Source organism: Canis aureus, chromosome 3 (genome assembly GCF_053574225.1).
Source record: "Canis aureus isolate CA01 chromosome 3, VMU_Caureus_v.1.0, whole genome shotgun sequence".
Classification (NCBI taxonomy): domain Eukaryota; kingdom Metazoa; phylum Chordata; class Mammalia; order Carnivora; family Canidae; genus Canis; species Canis aureus.
The window spans coordinates 55,315,267-55,335,876 of NC_135613.1; the positions used below are offsets into that span (position 1 = coordinate 55,315,267).

The following is a 20,610-nucleotide window of genomic DNA, read 5'->3' on the forward strand; positions in this document are numbered from 1 at the left end:
AGGCCCAGCTGAGGGGGGAGGCGGCGCCGGGGGTCTGTGCACACAGATGTGACCGTGGCTGCTGAGGCCTGCGCGGGCCTCTCCCCAGCCTCCCCGGCCCCCACACCCCTGTACCCGGCCCCTGCTTCTCCTTCTGCGCCCAAGGCCTTCCTCCCTCCACCTGGGAGCCTTGCCTTGCCCTGTGAGCACGGGCTACCGGAGCCCCCGCCTCCAGGAAGCCCTCCCTCCACCCCCTCCCTGGAGAACCAGTCTCTGCCCCGCGTCCCCACTCTCGCCTGTGTGTCCGTCTGCCCCCTCCCGACCACAAGGTCCTTGAGGGTTAAGCCTGCGTCTCCTCCAGGTCTGTGAGCTCAGCACCCAGGACAGGGCACATGGCAGGTGCTGGAGGAGCCAGCGATGGGGGGTAGGAGTGCAAAGGTGAGGAGGGGAGTGGGGACAGGGCCTGGGGGGGAGCTTGGGGACCAGAGGGGACGGGAGGCCCAAGGGCTGTGGGCAGGAGCCTGGACCAGAGGGCAGGGCAGGGAGGGGCAGGGCCCCTGAACCTCCCCAGGCCTCAGCCCAGCAACCTCCCAGAACAAAGCACCCTGGGGACACAGTGTCACCCTGTTACCCTCATAGCCTTGACTCCCCAGGCTGACAGGCAGGCAACTCCAGGGAGGGTTGCAGACTTCACAATGAACTCGTGCATGCACACAGATGTGCAACACGCACACAGGCACACCCCTGCTCACACACAAGCTGTCACATGAGCACTCCTGCTCCAACGCACGTGGTCATACATGCAGGTCACACTCACATACACTCATGCAGTCACACACACGTGCCCACCCATGAGCATACCCACACCTGCACATCCTCATACACCACACAGGGACACCCACACACACTGCCACAGTCACGTGTGCGCACACACACACACACCCACAAATCTACACACTAGTATATACACACACCTGCACACACAGTAACATACGCTCACATATTATCACATGTGCACACACACGCACACTCACAGAGCCCACCCATGCACACCCACAATGCCGTCACACACATACACTCACATGTGCACTCACACATGCACATCCACATGAGCACATGCACACACAGGCACACCACACATCTGCGCACACACACTAGCATATACACACTCACAAGAACAGATGCAGTGCTCAAATACTGTCACACTAGCACATCTACACTTGCACACCCACACACGTGTGCACATCACACAAGCAAATCCACAGGAGCCCACCCATGCACACATACCTGCACTCACACCCATGCACTCACATCCACGAGCAAACACACACTTGCTCACACGATCACACCTACACTTGCACACCAGCGCGTGCGCACTCACCAGTGGCAGTCACCCCAAGGAAGGCCCCCCCAGGCGAGGTGCCCCGAGGAGGACGTTGCTAAGACCCTGGACAGTAACGCGAACACTCTTCTGAGCACAGCCGTCCGTCACTGTGCTGCGGGCCGGATCGCCCAGGGACCACGGGGCTGGGGGCCGCACACCCCAGCGTCGCCCCGCACCCCTGCCCCGAGCAGATGGCGCCTGGGGGGCTGGGCAGTGGTTGGGCCTCACCTAGGAGGACATAGTGTGCGCCTTGACGACACTATGGTTGTGGGTCCGCCCACAACCCCGTAGCACATCAGGAGCTGCACCTGCAGACGGTGGGCCTGGCGCCCCGTCCCCGCACATGGGAACAGAACGGGCCACCTCCCCGCTGGGGACACTGGGTGTGAGCAGCATGGCGGGCTCAGGCCCGAGCCCCCCCGCCAGGCCTCTGGTTCTGCCTGGGCCCCCTCTCGTCAGGAACATGCCAGAGCGGCCACCCCACGCAGCCCAGCTCCCCGAGGCCCAGAGCCACGTCCCAGCGGGAAGAAGGGTGCCTGGGGCCTGCTCTTCACCTGGCAAGGGCCACCACCCCGAGGTACTAATTAGCAGCTTCTGGAACATCCAGCGCACTGGCTACAAGTGAAAGAAGCAGGATTTCTAATTGGCTCCCTGCAGGGTGTCAGCGCGGAGAATATGCAGCCCCTCGAAGTCCGGTCCCCAGTCCCCAGTCCCCTTGGCCGGCCGCTAAGCAGGCCTTAGCTCCCTAACTGCTCCCCAACTTTCAGGGGATCCCAAAAGAGTCAGGAGAAGTCCTAGGGACCAGAAGCCCTCGAGGGTCTTTGGAGGACAGGAAGAGTTTCTGAGCTCATCAGCTCCCCGAGGGGGCACCCGACTCCTGTCTGGCATCTGCTGCTCCCCGTGTGGGGCGCAGCAATAGAACTGTGGGCGCCAGTGCAGTGCGCCTGGCAGGAAGTGCAGGGCAGGAGCTGGGCGGCCACGTGAGGTTTCGCAAAGGGGGCCACGCCGGGCATCTATCTCCTCACCCCTCTCAGCCTTGGGGCTAAACAGGATGTGAGATGAGAGACCCAGGGCAGGCCGCCGCGGACGGAGAGGGAGGACGGGCCCCGTGGGCAAGTCACACCCACCAGCTGGGCCTGTGTCCCCTCCTGTGACACGAGGGATGTGAAGCCAGCCGCTGGTGACACCTGCCTCACGCAGAGGATCCAGAAGGAGTCAGGTGCTGGCAGGAGGGGAAGGGCCATCAGGCCCGGAGTTGAGGGCAGAAGGAAGCCAGAGGCTGTGCCCCACGCTCGGCACCCCCAGAAAGAGGGGCCTGATGCAGGGGAGACGGGTGCACAGCAGGTGCAGAGCCCAGGGAGGGCCTGTGGGAACCCCTCTGAGTTCATAAAGAGGTGTCCACCCCCTTTGGCAAAAAGAGGGTATTCCTGCCTGCTGGTAGGGGGCCAGGAGGGAGCCAAGGGGGACAGGTGTCCCCCAGAGAACATCAGGAGTCAGAGAAGCTGAATTCAACAGGAGTGAAAAGAAGTGACAAGGGAACAAAGTGGGGCCGAGTCAGATAGAACCAGGTGGCACACGGGAACTATTCCGGTAACTTTTGCAAAGTCTTTTTCCTTTCTGCAATTTAAGAACAGAACAGGGGCTGCGGGCCAACTCCCCTCCAGCCCCTCTCAAAGTGTCTGCTCCAAGTACACCCGCTCTTCTCCGGCCCCGCCACGTTCTGGGCAGGGCTCTCCTCTATGCACCCTGGCTCTCTGGGCCTGTGTAGACACCTCGTGCATGAACCCCAGGCCCCAAAACAACAGGACCCTCGGGCCTACTTGCCTGAGCCCTCGTCCCTCAGAAAGGTTGGAGGGGCAGCAGATGTCCCTGTGGAAGACCCCAACAGAGGCAGGCAGCTCGGGGCTGGGGGGATGGGACCCTACGAGGGGCCTCTCCCCATGGCCGTCACCAAGGCTTAGAGACAGCACTCCCTTTACCTTCAAACCGCACTCCCATGGGACTCAGAAGTTTCTGCATTGCCCCGGATGCAAACACTTGAAAGGGGCTTTGGGGGACTTGCCGAGGGCCCCACGGGGTTGTGGAGCAGGCCCACCAGCGGCCTGACCACTTGTGGACACACTAAGCCTGGTGCCAGTTGCTCTGGCTGTATCGAGGGGTAGGCCAGGCGGCCTGGGGGCGTGTGCTCTGGGCCCCAGGGTGGGGTAGGCATACTGTGCATGTACACACGCATGGGTGTGTATCCGTGCACACACACGCTCACACGGTGTACAATGACAAAGTTTTAGACGATCTCAAAATTGCTCTGGGTTCCTTCAGGCCTCCTCATGCATCTGTTATGCAAAAGGTCCCAAAGCTTGGCCTTAGGAAAGAACACAACCCACGTTTGGCTCCAACGGCCAGCCCAGGTGAGACAGCAGGGTGGGCTGCTGGACGCCCCTGAGTCAGGCAGGGATGGACGAAGGTTCTCTCCCAGCTCCACTTCTTCCTCCCTCCCTTCCCGCCCTGATACCTCTGGACCAGCAGAGGTGGTTCCTCCCTGGGAGCACCCCCGGCGGGCACCTGGCCCCATGCTGGCTACTTCCAGCTTGCAGACACGATCCATGCTGCACACAGGGGATCCAAGGCTCAGAAAAGCAACGGAGGCGCCCCAGGTCCTGGAGGAGGAATGTGACCAGGGCAGAATGGAAAGCCGGGCAGCAGAGAGAGGCCAGAGTGGTGTGGGGTACACAGGCCCGCCAAGGCCTCGGGTGAGGGATCTGTCTCTGGGGTCAGCTGCAGAGGGGACGGTCGGTGGCCAGAAAGAGGAAGGCCCAGCCCTCCACCCAAATCAGCAGGACCCATAGGTTAGGAGGTGGGAGGCGCCAGGCCCAGGTTCAGGGCCCCTGGGCCTGCATCCAGGCTGCGGCAGCGACCTCCTGGCCGGGTGACAGGGGCCTCGGCTGCCCACGTGGACGCCCGCATCTCTGCATGGGGGGCCCTCCCCGGCTCTGCCAGCAGATCCTCTGGGGACTTCTCTTTGCTGGGCCAGCTCTGCAGCGCCCCCCACTCTCTGCACACCTGTGCACCGGGACCTCAAGGGGCTCCCCTCCTCCTGCAGGTCCCCAGACCGCCCCCTCATCACGTGGTGTCTGGCTAGCCTGGGCCTCCAGGCTACCCAGAAATTCTCAGGGATCAGAAGCCACAAAGCCGGCTCCTTAGGTCCCCCAGGGTGGGCCGGACCGAGGAGCTTCTCGGCAGGTGCCTACAGAAGGCGGGCAGGGGCGGCCTGGCAGAGGGGTGCAGGGAGGATGGGGACAGAGGGAGCGCAGAGCCGGGTCAGCCCTTCCCGGGGAAGGGGGCCTGATGGCTCAAGGGACAGAGCTGTCAGCCCCACAGGTCCCGGCTGCAAAACACCCTCAAGGGCCCCCCCCACCCCCAGCCCAGCAAGCTGTGTTCAAACTTCAGCGAACCATTTAAAACACAGACTTACCCCTCTGCGGAGTCAATCTTTGGAAGGAGGTGGCTTCCAGAATAGCAGTTTTAAACCCACGGACCCTCCGCCCCCTTTCCTGAGGCCTGGAGGGCCCCACTCTGAGCAACACTCGAGTTGAAAGCCCACAGTACTTTGAGGGCACCCGAGACCAGACAGGTAAAGTGACGAGTTCTGAGGCCACAGCCCCCCACCCGGGGTAAACTGAAGGCTGGAGGCCAGGCAGGGAATCCCAGCCGCCAGAGGAGCCCCACTGGCCTGGATGCCAGATTCTCCACCCTGCCCGGGCAGGGGTGGGATGGGGTAGGGTAAGTGGAGGTGGAGGGGAAGAACCCAACCCTCACACCCCTGTGGCCCCTCACGACCCCTTGCCTCTGAGGGCCGTGGTGCAAGAGCTGACAAGTTCCTCGGGTGTGGGATCCCGCCAGCCTGGGCCCTGTCCCGTCCCAGAGACTCCGTGGCCCGCATGTAGCCAGGGCCACCTGCGCCCTGCGCCCAGCTCCTGGCCAGTCACGTGGCCCCGCCGGCCCGCCAGACAAGGGGACTGGCACTCACCATAGTCCTTCCTGCAATACTTTTTCATGTTAATCTTCAGCTTTCCTTTGGAAGCCTTGCAGTAGGAATCACAGTCTGCAGGGGACGGAGAACACAGACAAAACCTAATTAGACTGGCGATGAATAGGCTGGGGGGCCGCCCCCCCAGATCCCCAGAGGCCTGTGATACCCATGGGCCGGGCGGGCGGCCATTCAGGGCAGGCCTGGCCTTCTAAAGAGGCGCTTGGGACAAAGGGGCCCCCGCCCGGCCCACCCCCCTGTGGCCTGCCGAGTCCTTCAGCCGCCAACTGGAGCCCCCTTGGCCTCCGTGGGGCACGCTGGGGGCTCCCGTATTGTGCCACCCAAGGCTTCTGAGCACCACACAAACTCCCCCCACCCCATTCTTAAGACACAACCGGAGCCTGATTAAAGGCGATAGAGGCCTCATTGTCACCCCGTGCCCTAGGTCTGTGTCAGGCGCTGGCTTTCACGGCGCGGAGCCTCTGGCTGGGGTCAGACCCCAACAAAAGAGGTCACGGAGGAAATTAGCAGCCCATGAAGCATTAGAAAACCCCTTTGGTGTCCACTCTACTGGAGTGTGCAAATAGAATGCCCCATGAAGAAGAGTTCAGTTCTAATGGGCCCAACTGCTGAGAGGCAGGGCTGCGGGGCCTGCGTCCGGCCGCCAGGGATCACGTCGGGGGGCTGCCCGGAGCCCGAGTCTAGTCGGGCGGAGAGCTCAGGGCCCTGGGGCAGCCAGGCATCGGGCCTGCTTCTCCGGGAGGCGGCCTCCATCCACCCACCAAAGCAAACCTCCAACATCGGCCCTGCCAGGCCGTCTCCCCACCGGCCCTTCCCACTCCTCGGACAAGGTGATGTGATTGCTTTGCTAGATCCGTGGGGGGACACCCTTAGCCCCCCAGCCAGCCTAGCGCAGAGGCCAAGGAATGACTCGGGCCCGCCCCGCACCACCGCGCTGGGCACCGATGTGCCGGGCCTCACTCAATTCTCACCACCGCTCTCTGATGTGGGGGGACCTTCCCATCCCGCAGTTAAGAGAACTGAGCCCACCTGCTCACAGCATCCGGGGAGCTGGCGGCCAGGCTGGGCGCTGCACTCAGATGTAAGATGCCATGACGCCCGCACCCTCGGTTATGCCCTGCCGCGTGCGTCTCAGCGAACGCCACCAATGCCTCATCTTAAATGTGAGCAGGGAGCTAAGCTCTGAGCAGGGGATGAGGAGCACCCTGTGTTCCAGCAACGCCCAGACCGCCGGGGGTGGGGGGTGGCGGGGGAGGACCGGGGGCTATGGAGGGTCCAGGATATTCTAGGAGCAATGACAGCACCGGGCAGTGGACGTGAGCTGGGAGGGCATCCTGGTAACAGACTAGACAGGTCACACACACACACACACACACACACACACACACACACACAGGGGTGACTGCCCCAGGGGTAGGTGCAATCTCTCACTCTGCAGAGGGGCTCGCCAAGTCAAGGTGCGCGGAAGGAATGACTCGTGTGGAGCACAGGGCAAAGCCAGGGAAACAAGTCGGGCCTCACAGCAGCCCCCCACCCCCCATGGCTTAGAGACACAGAGACTATTCAGAGATCTCCCGCCCAGGGATGCAGAGACTATTCAGAGGGCCTCCTTCTAGGTCCTGTGATTCACTGACTGCTGCCTCAGTTAAAATCAAAACAGCTCTATCCCCCTGCCCTGGCGGCCACGGCCCGGAGCCCCCACCCCTTCCCTGCCTCTTGCACCAGCTTCCTGGGGCACCCAGTTGGGAGCTGGTCTCAGGAAATGGGGGAATAAGCAGCCCCCCTTCCAGATGCCCTGTGGTCTGAGTCCTTGGGCCCACCCACCCACCCAGATGCCCTGCCAGGGACACCAGGGGCTACCGTGCTGATCCTTTGTGCTAGCTGGCTGGTTGCTGGGTGGTGACCCAGGGAGGCACCACTCAGGATGCAGGGCCAGGGTCGCCCAGAGACTGTAGCCAGAGCCCGGGGGGTCAGTGCGAGATGGTGGAGGCCTGTGCACACACACCAGTGGCACCAGCACCAGGCTGACCCCTGGGAACGGTTGCTCCTGGCCATGTCCCCGCAGCTCAGGGACAGATGACATCCCCAGCAAAGCCACCGCCGAATCCAGGTTGTGCGTAAGTCCTTGTGGTCCTGAGCGGGCTGGCTGCGATCCCTCTCGGCTCTCTCCACTGAGGGAAGCTAATTGGAATGCGAGTAGTGCTGGGTGACGTGATTCCCGGGACAGCCTTGGGCCCCCTCTCAACTCGCTTTCTTGTTATTTTACTTTTTTTTACGAAAGTCAAAAGCCGTTGGCCGCGTCAGGGCTTGCATTCCGGTCGGCAGGAAATCACCTACGCCCTGTCGCCTCTGCAGGCCCCTCTGTCTGGGCCCTGAAGTACACAGCACCCTGTGATGAAGGCACGGCTAGTCCCACCCGAAAGCCAGACCCCAGGGTTCTGGAAGGTTCTAGAACACCTGCCACAGATGCAAGCCACACACTGTGGGGCTGCAGGCACGGTGGTAGAGCCCTGAGACAACCTCCCCCAGCACCTTCAGCTCTTACCACCTCCCCTCCTGGTCACATCTACAGCTCTTCCTTCCAGAACCAAGTATCCACCTGGGGCAGAAGTCGTCCTAGCACGTGTGGCATCTATTCCCTGCCCAATCAGACCCCAGTTGACCAGCCTCCGGCGTCCCTGTGAATATCAAGAGCCTGCACCTCGATGACAGCCCCTGGACAGTCCTGACAAGGCAGGTGGCACACTGTCGGCCCTGCCAATGAGCCCCAGTTCAGAGATGAGGCAGGCTGGCTGCACAGCCCCTGCTCCCCACGCCCTGGTTCCCAGCCCAGCCACACGGTGGAATTACCCAGAAGCTTTAAAAAACACTGCTGTCTGGGACCCACCCACCCCCAAGACCTTCTGATCACTGGTGCAGGGGGCAGAGTTCCCCAGCCAGGGTCCCAGGGGCCACCATCTCAACCAACCATAGCCAGGAGGGGCCAGGGTGCATAGGGCACCCAGGCAGACAGAGGAAAGGCTGAGAGGTGCTCGTTGACCCAAACTGGAGGGTGTTCAGAGAGGGAACCCAAGCTGCCTGTTCCTCCAGGAAACGGCACCACCTTTGAGCATTTACAGTTGTATGCGGGGTGCAGGGGATGGGGGATCCTTCCTATATTTTTCCTTTCCATCCCTTGGAAATACTTCTTGGGTCAGTGAGCTCATTGTTGTAAGAATAAGTTTTGTTTTTTTTTAAGATTTTATTTATCTATTCATGAGAGACACACAGAGAGAGGCAGAGACACAGGCAGAGGGAGAAGCAGGCTCCCTGAGGGGAGCCCGATGTGGGACTCAATCCCAGGACCCCGGGATCACGCCCTGAGCCAAAGGCAGATACTCAACCCCTGAGCCACCCAGGCGGTCCGAGCATGTTGTTGTAAAACTACCCCCTACCCCCCTGCATATTCGCTGACTGATCGATCGGTTGTAAGTTACGAAAACAGAGACCAAGGTTGTTAGAACTGTATATAAAACACGGGTAAATCGGCTTGGAACGAGGGAGCCTGAAATGCTCTCCTTTGGGTAAAGTGAATAACATCCAGAACATGGACACTGTGGCAGCTATCTGGCTGTGCTTGTGGACTCTTTGTTTTGGGTATATTCCAGAGAACTGAGGTCATCGGACAAGTGGTCCCTGGACAGGGAAAATGTTCCTGCATTTTCTTCTTTTATCAAAAACACACAAAGCTACAGAGACTGCTTCGAGATGGGCAAACCACAGCTTTTGACTGCAGTTCTGACTCCTTCAAAATGGCATATCTACTTGGCAGTCACCCATGGAGCCTCTCCTTGTTTTGTTCCAAAATAGCTGTAAAGACAATGAGAAAAATGAAAATTCACACGAATGCCAAAAACTAAACTGATAGATGACCCAATGTTGGAATCTGGGAGCAATCTTTATTAATTAAAGGCAGATGGTGGTGAAACAAGCAAAACCTGTCCCAGGTTTTACCTCAAGACACAGCCTTTTGTCTGATGAACAGAAAGATTTGAAAAAGGAGATGACACGGAGACAACAGCCAGGAAACAAATGGGTAGGAAGCGGGCAGGGGCCTTGGTGGTGGTGCCCTCCTCCAGGGAGGGGGATCTGAGGAAAAGGCAGGGCCCAGAAGGACAGTGTTTGCATATCTGAACTTGCATTTTTATCAAAATTATTGGCGTAGAGAATGAAGAAATCAGGCAGTGCAGATGGAAGGACACATTTCCACAGAGCAAAGTGAATCAAAGGGAAAATACTGGTAGGAACGAGGCAGTAGGGACAGAGCTGCATCAATTCCCCTGCTATCCAGCTTGGAGCTAAGATGGGAATCCAGCTGTTGTGCTAGTAGCAGGATCTATAAGGTTTTTTTTCTTCAAATGTCAAACAGTAAATATTTTAGGCTTTGTAGGCCATACGGTCTCGATCCCAAGTATTCAAACTTTATCGCCATGGCTCAAAAACAGCCATGGATAGCGTACAACTGAATGAGCATGGCAGACTACAAAAAATCCAAAAAAGACGTAGCCTCTGTGAAATCGGAGAAGAAAGCCATAAGGAAAGACTAGGGTGTGTTGAAGACGCCATATGATCATACAAAGAGCATGACACAGAAGAGAAAGAAGAGCCAGAAAAACCAAAACCTAAAAACGCAGTAGCACAATTAAGACTCACTTTGGAAGCAGCAAAGAGAAATGATGCTGGAGAAACTTGATTCAGACACACAGAGAATAAACTGGGGAAGCCCTCAAAAATTCTAGAGGAAAAAGATAAAGATGCGGAAATCATGAAGGAGAGGATGGTAAGGATATGAGAGAGAACATGCAGGGGGACATATAATGGGGAGAGAATGCAGCAGAAGCCAAGTGGAATAGAAACAAGGATCAAAGATCAGAATCCTGAGCTAAAGGCAGACCTACATATGCACAAGAAGATTCACTGACTTTTTGGAAAAATATTAAGGAGACCAAAAACACCCAGACATGTCTCTGTACAACATATGATATACCAGGATGAGGGAAAATTATATATGGATTAAAAATCAACAACAAGAAGCCAGCCAGATGACCATGGAGTGATGCCCATAGGTCTTGCGGAGGGAAGTCTGTGATCTAAGAATTTTATACCCAGCAAGACTGTCTCATATGTGTGTAGGCCACCATGAGCAGATGGCATTCTCCAGCGTGCAAGGCTGCAGACAATATTCCAATCGTGTACCCTTTTTTGAGAGAGATACTTGAAAATGTTTTCCAACCAACCATGAAATGAATCAAAAGTAAGAGTTTAAGAGGGAAAAGTCTTGTGGAGATTGTACAATACGAATGTGCTAGTGATTGGCTCTGAAATCTGCAAATGTGGAGATTTCATATTTGGTCCTAAAATCGAATGCAAGGGTGCCTGGGTGGCTCAGCTGGTTAAGCATCTGCCTTTAGCTCAGGTTATGATTCAAGGGTGCTGGGATTGAGCCCTATATCAGGCTCCCTGCTCAGTGGGGAACCTGCTTCTCCCTCTGCCCTGCCCCCTGTTTATGCTCTCTTTCTCTCTCTCTCAAATAAATAAAATACGTAAAACTGAAGGCAAATATCAAAACAACTTTTTTTTTTAAGATTTTATTTATTTATTCATGAAAGACACAGAGAGAGAAAGGCAGAGACATAGGCAGAGGGAGAAGCAGGCTCCATGCAGGAGTCTGATGTGGGACTCGATCCCGGGACTCCAGGATCACACCCTGAGCCGAAGGCAGACACTTAACCGCCGAACCACCCAGGCATCCCTCAAAATAACTTTTAAATATTTGAAAGGAAATGTCAGTGTGTAAGTATCAATATATATAAGTATAAATAGCTCTAAAATGTAGTCTGAAACTTAGATATCATATTAACAAAAACTAAGCAGAAGAATGAGTCTTAAGCAGATAGAATGTAAGATATGCTCTTTCCTGCTTGACTCTGACAAATAAGAGCTATTAGATCAAATAGTGCTTTTGAAAAACTCAAAGGCAACCACAAAGCACTAAAGAAGATGGGAAATAAATTATAAGTAATATGGGGGTGCCTGGCTGGTGCAGTGGGTAGAGTATGAGACTCTTGACCTTAGGGTTGTGAGTCTGAGCATCAAGTTGAGTATAGAGATTGGTTTAAAAAACTTTCAGATTATAGGTAATATGTAAAAAAAAAAAAAAGAAAAATAGAGAAAGTGGATTATATAAAAAGCAAATGAGACCAATCAAGAGTACAGTAGAGCAACCATCTAAAAACAAAACAATGCCTGTAAACAGATTCAACCCCTCTACTGATAAATGGATTAAAAATTATTAAATCATTTCAAAGGAACATAATTAAATGAAGCAATTTGTTTTTAAAGCTCACAACTTTGAAAGAAGTTAGCTTCTTTAAAGATGTTATAGTAAGTTCATCACTAGCAAACAAAGAAGTTCACCTATTAATGAAAAAAGAGAATATTTTACATGGAATAACATCTTATTGAAATATATTAAGAAAAAAAGTGTTAGGAACATAAAAAGGAACAGACAGTAACCTGAGCAGTAAAAGGATGCTAAATTAATCCCAAAGGAGCTGGAAGCACACGGGACGCATCTCCTGACCTCAATGTAAGAAATAGGATTTACTGGGCAGCCCGGGTGGCTCAGTAGTTTAGTGCCACCCTCGGCCCAGGGTGTGATCCTGGAGACCCGGGATCGAGTCCCGCGTCGGGCTCCTTGCATGGAGCCTGCTTCTCTCTCTGCCTCTCTCTCTCTTTCTCTGTGTCCCTGATGAATAAGTAAATAAAATCTTAAAAAAAAAAAAAAAAAGAAATAGGATTTATTGTTAAACAGAAAAGAATGAAAAGATATGTACTCGACTCTAGAAGTTAGAAAATGAGCAAAATAAACTCCGAAGAAAGCCAGAGAAAAACTAACAGAAGTAGAAACTAATAGTGTGGGACCCTGGAAAATATTCACCAGTTGTCAATACCTCCAAGAACTGATTCTCAGGAAAGGCCCCATACCAATACTCTTTTTAAAAAATCACACACAGGGGCGCCTGGGTGGCTCAGTGGTTGAGTGTCTGCCTTTGGCTCAGGGCGTGACCCGGGGTCCTGGGAACAAGTCCCTCATCGGGCTCCCCACAGGGGGCCTGCTTCTCCCTCTGCCTGTGTCTCTGCCTCTCTCTGTGTCTTATGAATAAAGAAAATCTTTAAAAATAAATTAATTAATTCAAAAAAGTTTAAAAACCACACATGAAAAATGCAAACAACCAAACAAACAAACAAAAAAACCAAAACAGACAAAATACAGTCGTGTCTAATTATGAACATGAGAGAGAAATCAGACACACATGAAGTCACAAGGAAGGGAAGATAATCATGGTCGAAAGCACATTTTATGAATTATGAGGCTACTACTGTATGTGGCTTTAGGCCGAAAGCTTGGGCACTCAATGAAATGCATGACTTTTTAGGAAAATGTAAATGATCGTGAGTCTGAGTGAAGAAGAGATATAATAATCTTCAGAAATCCCTGAATCCAGGGCCACTTGATCTGGGCGGAAACAGGAAAAGGTGGAAACTGGTGAGAGGGACCATGTGAAAGTATCTAAAATCAATCACTTTTCAACTTAAACTTAAGAACGATTTTTTTAAAAAGAGCAGTGTCCCATGGTTCAACCCTGACAAAAACACCCACATGAGCTCACGGACACACAGGCCCTGCAGATCCCATTCACCAATCGGGCCCGACGTGGGGTCCCAGCCTCCCTGGACCGCTGGCCGTGCCCTGTCCCCCCAGGAGTGAGCGAGGGGTGAGCCAGAAGGTCCACTCTCTCAGGGGACCCCCCGCTCCAGGGTCACCCGCCGCTCCCATCCTCCTCCCCGCAAAGACGGGAGCTGCCAGGGAGGGACACGGGGACCAGGGAGAGGCGCCGAGACCGGGAGGCTGCCATCTGCGGCTCGCAGCAGGCCCATCCTGGCTGGCTGGCATCCTGGCCCCTCCTGGGAGCAGCCGACCTCCCTTTCATTCCACCCACCTGCTCCCCCGGCCCAGCCACAGCCAAGAGCCGAGAGGGGGCCCCTGCAGGCCCAATCCCAGCGGCCGAGCTGCTCCCTCCTCTCCCACCACCTTGGGTAGCTCACCCCTCTGGTCTGCCCTCCTGCGACCCAGGTGCCAAGAATCCTGCTGGGCAGGCCTGCTCGCCGGATCGAAGCTCATCCCCGAGCATATGGCAGGCGGGGCCCGGCATCCCCCCGTCAGAGCTCGGGGCGCTGCATCTGGCGCCTCCCTTGGAGCGGGGCGGGGAGCTAGCCAAGCTCTTGCTCTGAGCAGCACCCTGGCCTCTCTGCTTTTGGGCTGTCAGGCTTGGGAAGGTGGGGCAGTGAGGGTGACACACAAGGGACACCAGCCCTCGCCCAGTCCACCCTGAGGCCGAGACCCAAACGGTGGGTGAGACAGCCGGGGACGGGTTCCTGGTCCCCCACACCCTACCCCGGCCAGGGTGACAGAGCCCAAGCGGGTCAGGCTAGGAGGGACCTCCATCCATTTCGCCTAGGCCTCTCTCCCCACCAGCAGGTGACAAAAGGCAGGTGAGGTCGGTCTGTCCAGAGAAAGTGAGTTTCGGCTCCACCGGACCTGGAGCCACTGAACCGCTTGGACGTCCTCAGGCTGGAGCCCCGTTTGCACACGGTGGGTGTCCAGGGGTCTCCTGAGCGAGGCCGCTGCAGCGAAGGCATGGTGAGGATAGAGGAGGCACTTCTCAGGAAGCCAGCTCTCGCCTCTCGTCCGAGGCTGCAGGTGACTTATTGCCCTCCCCCCAGTAAGACCACCTCCTCAGCATCTTCACCCACAAATGCTTCACCCAGGATACCACCACCGGTGTGGGAGAGCTGGGGTCACAGCCAGCTCTCAAGCGCCCACGCATCTCTCTGAGACCACAGTGGTCCTGCCTGTCCACTCCAACACCTCTAAGCCCTCCCTGCCTGCCTCTACAATGTCGTGCCCTCCAGACTTGGGGCTCGGGGGCAGAAAACCCAAGGACCCCCCTTCCTCAAATGAGGCGGCCCCCAGCAATGGACGGCTAGAGGATATATGGTGTGAGGTGCAAGCAAATGACTAGAAAAAAAGCCACAAGTATTTGTGAGACAGATAACAATGGGTTAGGATCTTTCATATATCAAGAACTCTTTTGAATCAATAAGATAAGCAACCTGAAATTCAAAGGAGGGGACACCTGGTGGCTCAGTGGTTGAGAGTCTGCCTTTGGCTCAGGTTGTGACCCGGGGGTCCTAGGATCGAGCCCTGCATTGGGCTCCCCCCAGGGAGCCTGCTTCTCCCTCTGCCTGTAAATCTGCCTCTCTCTCTGTCTCTCATGAATAAATAAATAAAATCTTTAAAAAAAAAAAAAAGATTCAAAGAAGAACAGGCAATTCACAAGAAGGGGGAGAAGGGGGACAAGGAGATAGAACATGGCCAATCTCAAGTAATCAAAGAAATGTAGCTCAAATCAATGGGAATACAGGACCTGTGGCTTGTGAACTGGCGAAGGCATCCACACATGTGCACACAAATGTGCGGGTGAGGTAGGGGTGCAAATTCCTCTTCCCTGAACACAACTGATATCGAAATGTCAAAAGCGTGGAGAGATGCGCACCCTTTGGTGCAGCAGTCCCCCCCACACCCCGCACCTCTATGAATTTATCACCGCTTGCTCCCTTCCAAGGTTGGGCTAATAAGCAAATTCCACATGGCCAACTCTGGGAGGTGCTGGGTGGAGGGGGAGGCCTGACTGCAGAAGGGGGACAGGTAATTTGCATGGGTGTGATCACACTCACCCAAGAGCGACACCCATCCGGGGGAGATGGCGAGCAGAGAGCGGGCATAGAGATGGAGACTGACTGAGGCGCGAGGGCCAGGCCGATGGAGGTGACATCTAGGATGACAAGGCCTGAGCCACATGCAGCACACAGGGAAACAAAGGACCAGGCAGGTGTGAGGAGCCAGATGGAGGGGAGCTGGTGAGGCTTGGGGGGGGCGCAGCCAAAGGTCAGGGGGTCCCTGGGGGCCGGTTGACCTCGCCTGGGGTTTTTGAGTTTTATTCTAGAAGAGTATGCTATGCGCTGAAATGGTAGCCATGGGACTGGGATTGGTTTTTACACTCTTGCTCTGGCTTACCTATATCTCTCTATATATTTTTTAAGATTTTATTTATTAATGAAATACACACAGAGAGTCAGAGACACAAGCAGAGGGCGAAGCAGGCTCCCTGGGGGGAGCCCGACGCAGAACTCGATCCCAGGACCCCGGGATCACGACCTGAGCCACAGGGAGACCCTCAACCACTCAGCCACCCAGGTGCCCCAGCTTATCTATATTTTTAATTTTACTGTAATGAGTATATAATTCTTGTATTAAAAAAAACCACTAAAAACATTCTGAAGTGAGTCTCTCCTCAGTGAGGATGGGGACCACTTACTTCCGGGGGATCCCATCATACGCGGGTACCCGTGGTCTACAAGGCGATGCTCGTATTCCTGATCCACGGGGCGTCCGCTGCTGCAAGTGCTACATACCCCTCAAGAGAGGGAAGCGTGTGCGCATGCAGATGCCCATCCCCTCGCAATTGCACACACGTTAGTACGAAGGGACAAACCAGAAGTGAGCTGTCAGCCAACTGCGCACAGTGGTGTGGTTGAGAGCGAGGGTACGGCTCTAGCTAGAGCGGCCAAGAACTCGCCAGAGCGGAACACCACACAGGGACCGAGAGCGCGGAGCACGCAGGGCAAGGAGATGGGCAGGTGGAGGGCTGCAAGCAGGAAGCACAGCCCGCGCAAAGGCCCTCCGGCAGGATGGAGCCTAGCAGAGCCCAGCGACTGAACGAAGGCCAGGGTGCCTTGCACACAGTGAATGGAGAGAGGGGGCAGGGAGGTGACTGGCACAGTCTGAGGGGTTGCGTGGGGCCGGGTATGGTTTGGATTAGACCCCGTGTGGTTTATAGTGGCACAAGCTACGTGTTGGAGCCTCCTCCTGCATCAAGCCGGGGGCCCGAGGCTCTGGGTAAGCACAGAGGCTGGGGCTCCGGCCCCCACCCCACGTCCCAGGGGAGCCCTGCCCTGCTTTTCTGCTCCTTCCCCAGCTACGGTCGCGGGCGCCCAGGGCTTCCCGGAGGGTCCCTTTGCTGTGCCTGCAGCAGCGGGCGGCGTGCGCACTGCACAAAACCCACCCAGGGCCCTCCTTTCCCGAACCTTTCTGGTCAAAGCCACCCGCGGGGACGGCTGCACCATCACACCTGGGTCCCACACATCTGCTCCGGCCTCCCCAGCACCCACCCCTCTTTCTTCCAGAATGGCTAGCAACCCTCAATGTTTCCAACTTCGGGTACTCTCCAAGACTCCCCCGTGGCACCCCGTGGCCGCGCACCCACTTAGGGCCCCGACGGTGTCAGCAGTGACCCATGAGGGGCAATGGGGGCAGCCGCTGTTCTTGGTGGAAGGCGGTTGCATCACCAGCCCAGTGATCTGTGGCGCTTGACCACTTGGAGCCTTGGTTTTCCCATCAGTAAAACGGGGCAGGATTTAGGAGGGTGCGGTGACAGAGACAGGCTGTCAGACACGGCGTCCCAGGGATGTGCCCCCTCACCTGTGTCCCTGCGGTGACTGATGAGCAATGGGAGGGCTGGGGCCTGACCCTGGTCCCCAGCAGAGACTATAAACCGGCCCAAACCAAGCAGCAGCAGGTGGGTGGTGCAGTGCTCTCTGGCCACCCCACGGTCACGTTCTTCCTGGACCTAGGGCTGGGCCACCCGCCGTTCTTAGCGCCCACCCGATGGTCCAGAACAGCCTGGCTCCCCGCCTCTGCTGACCTTGGTCTCAGCACCCGGCCCAGCGCGGGCCACAGCAAATTCTTGCTAGACCCACAGGTCACGGTGGTGTCAAAGGAGCTGAACGCAGTTGCCCCTGTGAGGTCCCCAGGCTGCCTGGCCCAGCAAACCCACACATAACAGGTCCCCTGCGGGGCTCAGCAGGGTGGGGAGCATCTGCCTTTGGCCCAGGGCGTAATCCTGGAGACCCGGGATCGAATCCCACATCGGGCTCCCGGTGCATGGAGCCTGCTTCTCCCTCTGCCGGTGTCTCTGCCTCTCTCTGTGTGTCTCATGAATAAATAAATACCATCTTTAGAAACAACCCAGAGGGGATCCCTGGGTGGCTCAGTGGTTTGGCACCTGCCTTTGGCCCAGGGCGGGATCCTGGAGTCCCAGGATCGAGTCCTGCGTCGGGCTCCTGGCATGGAGCCTGCTTCTCCCTCCTCCTGTGTCTCTGCCTCTCTCTCTCTCTCTCTCTCATAAATAAATAAATAAATAAATAAATAAATAAATAAATAAATAAATCTTTAAAAACAAACAAACGAAAAACAACCCAGGTCCCCGGACGAAGGAAGGACACATCCAGCTCCCCCGGCAGTGATCCGGGCAACACCCACGGGGAAGCATGGGTCCTGGCTCAGGCATCCGTTAAAGCGGTGAAGCTTTGTGACAGCAAACAGGGCATGAGCCCCGAAGAGGGCTGGAGGGGGCTGGAGGGGCACCCCGAGTCAGAGGGCCCTGCTACCCATGCCAGGACTGGCAGCTAATGGCTGAAAAGAAGCACACTGGAGCTCCGGGCCCTGGGGGCTCTTCTGTGGGTCTTGGTCTGTCCTCTTTGGAGCACCCACCCCCACCCGAACCCCGGGATCCGATCCAGTGGGCACAGTGCATCTCGGAATTCTGCAGGATGCGGGGCGCTGTTAGCAGGTTGGCCATGGAGGACTCGGAATGCTGGCTCTGCGACTTTCTAGCTGGGCGGCTCCGGGCGCGTCACTGCACCTCTCTGAATCTGGGCTTGCTCTTTGAGGAAACGGGGTAAGACTGGGTCGTCCTTGAAGCTCTCGTGAGCGAAAGCCTGACCAGGTGAGCTCTGAGCAACGGTAGCTGTGGTGGCTTTTGCTACAGTTTAGGGATCACGACCAATCTCACTGTATTGCTGGCACCACCCAATTAAAAGATTTATTTTTCTTTCTTTTTCTTAATTTTTTTTTACAGCTCTCACTCAGGTATGTCCTGACCAACTTTTGACTCTTTGGAAAAAACAAACCCATCTTCCGGGGATCTAGTTCCTTCCCGGCACTTGTCACACACTGTATTCCCTTCGCTCTAGTTTCTTTTCAGCCTCCCTCCCGGAGGACAGGGCCACTGCCTCGTTCACTGCTCTCTCCCCAGGGCCCGAAAAGCATGCAAACCCTCAATAAATATTTGTCAAATGAGTTGCGTAAAAGGGAGGGTGGGGGGTGTGGGTGCTCAGCTGCCACCAGCACCGTGCAGCCCCGGCGATTCCGGCACCCCTCCATCCGGGAAGATCCCAGGCCCTGCAAGGGACCCCGCCCCGAAACGCGAAGTGTGTGTCAAAGGCAGGCAGGAGGAGGCTCTGAAGGGAGGGTGGAGAAAGATAATTCTGGAAAAACGCGAAACAGAAAAGCTGACCCTCCGCGAGTGGCGGCTCCTTGCCTGGGGATAAATCTCCCGTCTCTGGGGAGGTGGAAGGGCTTTGGTGTTTTGTTTGGACTTTAAAGACACAGATTCCCAATCCACTGCCTTATTATGAAAATACGTCTGCAGATGCAAAATACTGGGGCCCGGGATGCTGAGCCGGGCTGACCCCACAGGGACAGAGACACCCTCCCTTGCCCCGCAGTCCTGCGTCACCTGCCCTGGACGCCTGTCCCATTTCAGTCCCTCCTGGTGCAAGACCCAGTCGCTCGGCCTCCTGGAAACGGGACCAGCAAGTGGCCTCTTCCTCCCTCAGCTGATGAAAGCGGTGACCAGCTTCTCCAGAGGGGGTGGGGGGGGAGGCAGAGTGGCCTCCAGCCCGGTTTTGGGGGTGGGGTGGCCAGGCCGGGAGAGGTCAGGGGCTGCGCCGGCCACGTGAGGCAGGAAAGCAGCCCCTATCTCCACTTGGAACAAGAGGGTGCCATGAGTCCCCAGCATGCTCTTTCTTCTTGCTGAACAAGATGGATTGGAAAACAAATTGGCTCAAATAAAGCATGTAATTAGATTAAAGCCTCTTGCCCAGAGCCGTTGGGGCTGCAAAAAGCCCTCCTGACTGGAGGCAGGACAGCTCGGCAGGCTGAACCAGCTTCTGGACATCCAGAATTTTCCCTTGACCCCCTGGCCGCCCACCCCCCCTAGTCCTCCCCAGCTGGCGTGAGTCGTGCTGAGGGGACTCATCCTACCCCCGAGATGGCCCCAGACCCGGCTCTGCCACCAGCCCCACAGGCCTTGGGGTCGCCCCGTGCCCCACCACCAGCAGATCCGGCCTGGGCCTTGGAGGTTGCCACCGGGACCAGCCCAAGCACCTGCATGGTGATGAGTCTACACCTTGGCAGCCCGCACCCAGCACTTTCCAACCACAACCTCTCAGGAAACCAGGCATGAGGGTCCCCACGGCCATGTCCACTACAAGCACGAGAAGACTAAGGTTGAGAATGTTCAGTGTCCCAGGTTCTCGGCCGGTGGGGGCACTCACTTCACTACTGTCAACACCAACTGCCCCTCAGCCCTTGGCAGGGCCACCCCAAGGGGTCTTCGTCGCCAAAGCCATGGAATCGTTACCCTTGCTGATTCCGGTGCAAGGGGCTGGCCCTTCTCAAGGGACTGCGTCCTCTGGGCTTCTGGTTCTCAGGCCGAGCCACACCCCATCCCAAGACTGCACCCCTTGTCCCACCAGCTGAGGCCTCCAAAGATGCAGCTGTGCTCCCAGGCAGCCAGAGGAAGGAAAGAGCAGAGAGGCCACACTCCAGAAGCCGCTGGGCCCCAGGGAGTAGATTCCTCTTCCTGCAAGTGTTTCAGGGGTAGCTCCCTTTGGAAATGGCAGGTGAGCTTCCGGCCCTCTGTGTCATGTGACACCCCGGGAAGTGCAAAGGAGAAAGGAAAAAAAGGAAAGGAGGTATGAAACCTGGGGCTCCTTGTTGCCAGGCTTCATCATTAGCAACTTATCTCCAGAAGGGAAAAAAAAAAATAAAGAAAATGGGGACTTCCAGAAGAGACAGGGATTAAGAAGAGCAAGCAAACAGGCAGCACAGGGACCCACAGCTTCCCCAGCCACACACACGGCAGGCATCACTAATCAACCTCAGAACACAACAATTTGCTGTGGTTGCTCC

At 56.3% G+C, this 20,610-nt stretch overlaps 1 protein-coding gene across 1 annotated transcript in view; it reads right to left on the minus strand.

The window, feature by feature from the left end:
- Window positions 1–20,610, minus strand: part of NTN1 (netrin 1) — a 171,236-nt gene that overhangs the window by 9,189 nt on the left and 141,437 nt on the right. Inside the window, exon 6 of the mRNA XM_077892661.1 lies at window positions 5,391–5,465. Coding sequence (XP_077748787.1) covers window positions 5,391–5,465 — 75 coding nt within the window. The remainder of the gene's footprint in view (window positions 1–5,390; window positions 5,466–20,610) is intronic.